A 5,301-nucleotide genomic window follows, 5' to 3' on the forward strand; every position below is an offset into this window, starting at 1 on the left:
CTTAACTTTTGAACATATCATCACATGACTGGAAATTGTCATGAAAGAATTAAATGAAATTACCAGTTTCTAGCAAGTTAAGAAGCATGAGTGATTGGATTTGCAAGAGTTAATGAAGGTTCAAAGATTGTTGATGATTTTAAATAACAGAAATGTGAGTCTGATGGAGTGACGAAGAGTTTGTTAGCGAATAGCTTCGAGCCATTTGCTGAGTAGAAAGACGATGAAGAAAGACAGACCAAATACACCATAATATATGCCTCACCTGTCACTGTAATTTACAGAAATAGAAGCTTTGATTTATTTCTACTTCTTGAATCATGAAAGCAGCGAAATTAGCTCCTTAAAGAGTAAAAATATAGAAGAAAAAACTTCCTAGTTACCGACCACATGACAGAACAGATTCTGTTAGAGAAGGTGAACGACCCTTTTCTTCAGAAAATGACAATGACATGGTAATATCATCGAAGCCAAAACCAGTAGCAGAAATGCCCCGAGGTGAAAACTCTGGCAGCGCAGCTGATCTCTCCAAGTACAACAGAACTTGCCGCATACTCGGCCTAGTCCTCGGTTCTGAATGAGAGCACAACAAGCCCAGTTTCAGCACCAATTCTGCTTCCTCCTCCACGTATAGGGTACTCAAATTTTGATCAACTACCTGGAAAATATCACCTGCCCTCCAGCATGAATCTACCCAATCAACCAAAACAACCTTCTCTGCTGGTGCTTCTGGATCTATTGGCCTCCTTCCACAGATAACCTCAAGCAAAAAGGCCCCAAAAGCGTATACATCAGTGCTCGTTGTGGCCTTCCCCGTTCGACTTTGCTCTGGGGCAAGGTACCCGATAGTTCCAACTACGTGGGTGGTTCGAGGTAGACTTCCATGATCATATAGCCTTGCGAGGCCGAAATCTCCTAGTCTTCCATTCAGTTCAGAATCTAACAATACATTACTAGCTTTTACATCTCTATGAATCACCATTTGCTCCCATTCTTCGTGTAGATAGAATAATCCAGACGCTACACCTTTGATGATTCGCAATCGTTGGCTCCAGTTGAGGGTAGACTTTGGTTGGTTGTACAGATAGCTGTCCAGACTACCACTGGACATGAATTCATATACTAAAAGTAGCTCTCCTTTACGCCGACAATAGCCCAATAGCGGTACTAAATTCCGGTGGCGTAAGCGTCCAATACTAACGATTTCTGCAATAAATTCTCTCATTCCCTGTCTTGTTTGATGCGATACCTTCTTGACAGCAACTTCCATGTTGTTTGCTGGCAATACTCCTTTGTAGACCTGGCCAAATCCCCCTTCCCCCAATAGCTCCTTCTCTCTAAAACCTTTGGTGGCAATATACAAATCTTTATACTTGATCCTGTGCGGTCCGTAAGCAAGCTCCCAGTCTTCCAGCACTTCTGCAAATTTCCGCTTCCTCCTCAGATAATAAGCAACTCCGAATATTACAATTAACAGCAAAAATATGCAAATTTGCGGCAGTCCCAAGGTAAAAAATTTGGAGACTTTCTTGGAGTGAAGTCTAGGTAGATTGGGAAGCCGGGAGAGATCTAGGGCTTGCGCAATACCATTCATCTTGAAGCTCCATCCCAGCACAAAATGAGCTGTTCCTGCTGCCAATATACCAGTAGATGCAGAAAAGCCAACATACATGGTTTGCTGCACGAGTGATGAAAGATCATAAGACAAAGACAAAAGAGGAGTATTCGGTTTCACAGCCTTACTTGGAGCTAATGTAACATCGATTCTCTTATCCACCCCATCGTATTCCACCCAAAGTTGCATCAGCTGAGAGCTACCAAGAGTTAAGTTATCGAATGAATTCTTCTCATGTTCATGGTAACCTGCTGGCTTGGATACCGTAGAATTCAAGGAGTTTATGTCAATTCCAACATGGTTGTCATTGATATCGTTGAATTCCTCATTTTGGACGGTGTCAAGCTCCACTGCGAAAACGTGATTATCTGCATTTCCATTGGTGCTTATGTTCAAGAGGCCAAGGAATATTGTGGCAAGCCCTCCTGGAAGGCCTCTTGTTGGTGCAATCACGAAAGCTAATCCATGTCCACTTCGGCCAGAGACTTCAGGCACGATAGCAAACACAAAGTGGGTGGAAAAGGAGAAAGCTGAACTATTAGAATTGTTCTTGAAATTGATGGGATTAGGATAAAAGGCATGCCCCATTTGTGATTTGGTAAAATTGGTTACTTGTAGGAGGCCACTTTTGGTGACTTCGGCTAATCCATCAAGGCTTAGATTCGAGGACCTAAATCCTTGATAGATGAATCCAACATCATTAGGTGATGAAGCACTAGCAGCTATATGAACTACAAAAGAGGCTAGGACTGTTGTTACTAGCTTGAATGACATGGATACGGCTACGACTTTGTGAGCGAATTGCCAAATCCTTCTAGTTAAGTAGCTTATATGACTTGGGTGCCAACATTGTTGGGATGCTTTAGGCATCTTTAAGAATTAAGACCAGATTTTGATTATATTATAATCTTATTAATACTAGTACTCTTATAGGGAGTATAGAAACTTAATTATCACCATAAGTCAAATAACAAAATATACATCGACATATTTCATTTTTGTAATAGAAACCACTATTGATAAGTATCGTAATACAACAAATCAAACAATTCAAAAGAGGCATCACCACATTTCTGTATTTTTGTTGCATATTAGTGACCAAAATGTTCTTTTTATGTTATTTGAGTGGAATTTTCAGCTTTTTGGTCAATTTTTTGTGCTCTTTTCTGCTATTCATGGTTATTTCTCAGTATTAGTGCATTTTGTTTTTCGTTTTAATGATGCCTTGTAAATTAGTCATAATGCTATTTCACTTATAACACTATCTTTCAAGTTTGGCGTTAAGTTTTATTCATTGAAATTCTGGTGCACAGATTTTGAATTTCCTAATAGATTTATTCTGATTGGTTGAGCCTATTTGTATATTTTATTGATTACATACTTTATGAATTAAAGTTTATATGATTAATGATTGTCAACTATTATGATTTTTATTGATTATTTAATACCGAAACTAATGAGGAAGTTGTATATGTTTCCATTCACATTTGTAGTACTCTTTAAACTTTTATTTTTTAGTAATAGTGAGATTTAGGAAGTGGAGAGGGAGGTGGTGCATTTGATTGCAAAATCTTTAACTTTTGGACTCTAAATCTTAGCCACTAAATAAAATCTTCTTGACCAGAAGTATTCTTTGAACTTTTTTTTGTTTTGAATTTGGATATTTTTGTAAAAAAAAATTTGTTCTTTTCTTTTTTTTTGGTTTAATTAACTAATCCCATGGTCAGATGGACGTTTCATTTTTATAGTGGTTACCATGACTGATATAATTATTATTATTATTATTTTTTTGTAAAAAATTACAGACCCATGCACAAGCGATATCGATTATTAGTGAGATGATAACGTAATGTACGGGACAAATAGAGAGGACGGTAGTTTTGGTGTCACCAAAAATTGAGATCAGATTTTTCTTACATTCTTATCCAATTAACTCATGGTAAATTTATAAGAGTATGGATATTCAACCAGGCTGAAATCCTTGTGATATTCTACTCCAAGGGAAGATTATTTTCGCGGGAAAATTTCTTTCGTCGTATCAAATCTTGAAAAAGGGCCCATTCCCCAACTTAATATGACATAAGTTGGCACCTAAATCTTGTTAAACTAGCTTTGTACTCATTCGTTGAATGGGAATTGTTTAAAAATAATAAATTATTTAGTGTAGTTCATAAAAATATTTGCATAAAATACAAACTTATTGTATAATCTATTATAACCTTTCTTAAATACATTACTATGTGCACATTGTTATTCAAAAATAGTCTTATAATGTAAATTTAAACATCTAATTCAGTGATTAATAATTCAAAAATGCGAAAAAAAACATTCGACGATATGATAACATTCAAAAACTTGAAAATAGGCAAGATCATTCTTGGTTGATCTTCTGTAAACAAAAGAATGGCCAACCCGTTACCAAAACATCAATTTTGGTACTTAATATAAATGGCTTAAAGGTTAATGTGAAAAGAAAAGAAGTCGAATGAAATATTAATAAAAGATCAGAATTCAGAATCAATCAAGTCATAGGAACACAGCAACCTTCTAAATCTGTTTACGGCTAATAGAAGCAAAACAAAAACATAAGATGTATTTTGCTCTTAAGTCAAAAACATAAAAAATATAAATAGTCTGATATATATTGCATGACGTGAACTGCTGTATGACAATGAACTTGATGCCTTGCCATTTATGTAATCAATGACACCTTCTTGTTCTTTAGAAGCTTTCTACCAAAGTCTAAAAAAAACATTGAAAACTGCACATTTTTTTAACCCCAGAAACCTAGAAAATAAAAAAAAAATAGTACATTGTTGAAGACAATTAATAAATTGTCAAAGGCAATTAAAAAATCTTGTGAAAACACATAGTTTAAAAGGCCACTTTTAAATCACTAACCAAAAAGTAATATGTGTTCTACTTGAATTGAAGAGTGAATCCATAAATTGAAATAACAAATTAATTACAAAAACCTTGCCAGAAATAAAAACCAAACTGTAACTTTTGAAGACTTACTTAGAAAATTCAAATTCAATGACCTAGCTATGAAGAAGGTGTAGGAAATTACAGACCACATACAGCGAGTATAAACAAAGTCCAAATGCCGTCCTTGCATTGAAGGGAATAAAAACGAAGTTCCAAATCCGGTCCTTGCATTGAAGTTAAAAAAAAAAACTTTCCAAAAAAATTGGTGAAAAAGTGTAAACATTTTCACTGCTTGATAAGGTGATGAGTAATAGATCGAGAACCATATATATGAGTAAAAATGTAGAGTATCTGCGATAGCAATAATCTGATAAAGATAGTCTAATATTTGAATTGATATTTCGAACTTTTGAGTTGAAGATGAGAGAGTTAAAAACATAATTCAAAATTATTTATACTAATCCCCAGGAAATTTAGGCTTGACGATTAGGGTTAAGGAAAAAAAAAGGTAAAAGAATGGAAGGATTATCTAGAATTGTAAAGGCAAGAGAAAAAAGAGGGATGAAATAGCGTAGGTTATTAGGAGGTTAACTCATAAAGCGCGTTACAACTACTTGTCCTATCGTTAAGCCACGTAGGAAAAAGATAAAATAAAAGGATAAGGATGAGAATACGACTTTATATATATATATATATGATTCCCGTTAATTTGTGGCAAAAAAAATTGTGAATGGAAAAGAAATTGAATATTCCAAATT

At 35.1% G+C, this 5,301-nt stretch overlaps 1 protein-coding gene across 1 annotated transcript; it reads right to left on the reverse strand.

The window, feature by feature from the left end:
• Positions 1-232: 232 nt before the first annotated feature.
• LOC113737642 (L-type lectin-domain containing receptor kinase IV.1-like) lies at positions 233-2,437 on the reverse strand. Its single transcript, XM_027264837.2, has one exon. It carries the CDS (start codon positions 2,387-2,389, stop codon positions 380-382), a length of 2,010 nt encoding a protein of 669 aa, XP_027120638.1. The 5' UTR covers positions 2,390-2,437; the 3' UTR covers positions 233-379.
• Positions 2,438-5,301: the final 2,864 nt, after the last annotated feature.

The sequence above is a fragment of the Coffea arabica genome, chromosome 3e (genome assembly GCF_036785885.1).
Source record: "Coffea arabica cultivar ET-39 chromosome 3e, Coffea Arabica ET-39 HiFi, whole genome shotgun sequence".
NCBI lineage: Eukaryota > Viridiplantae > Streptophyta > Magnoliopsida > Gentianales > Rubiaceae > Coffea > Coffea arabica.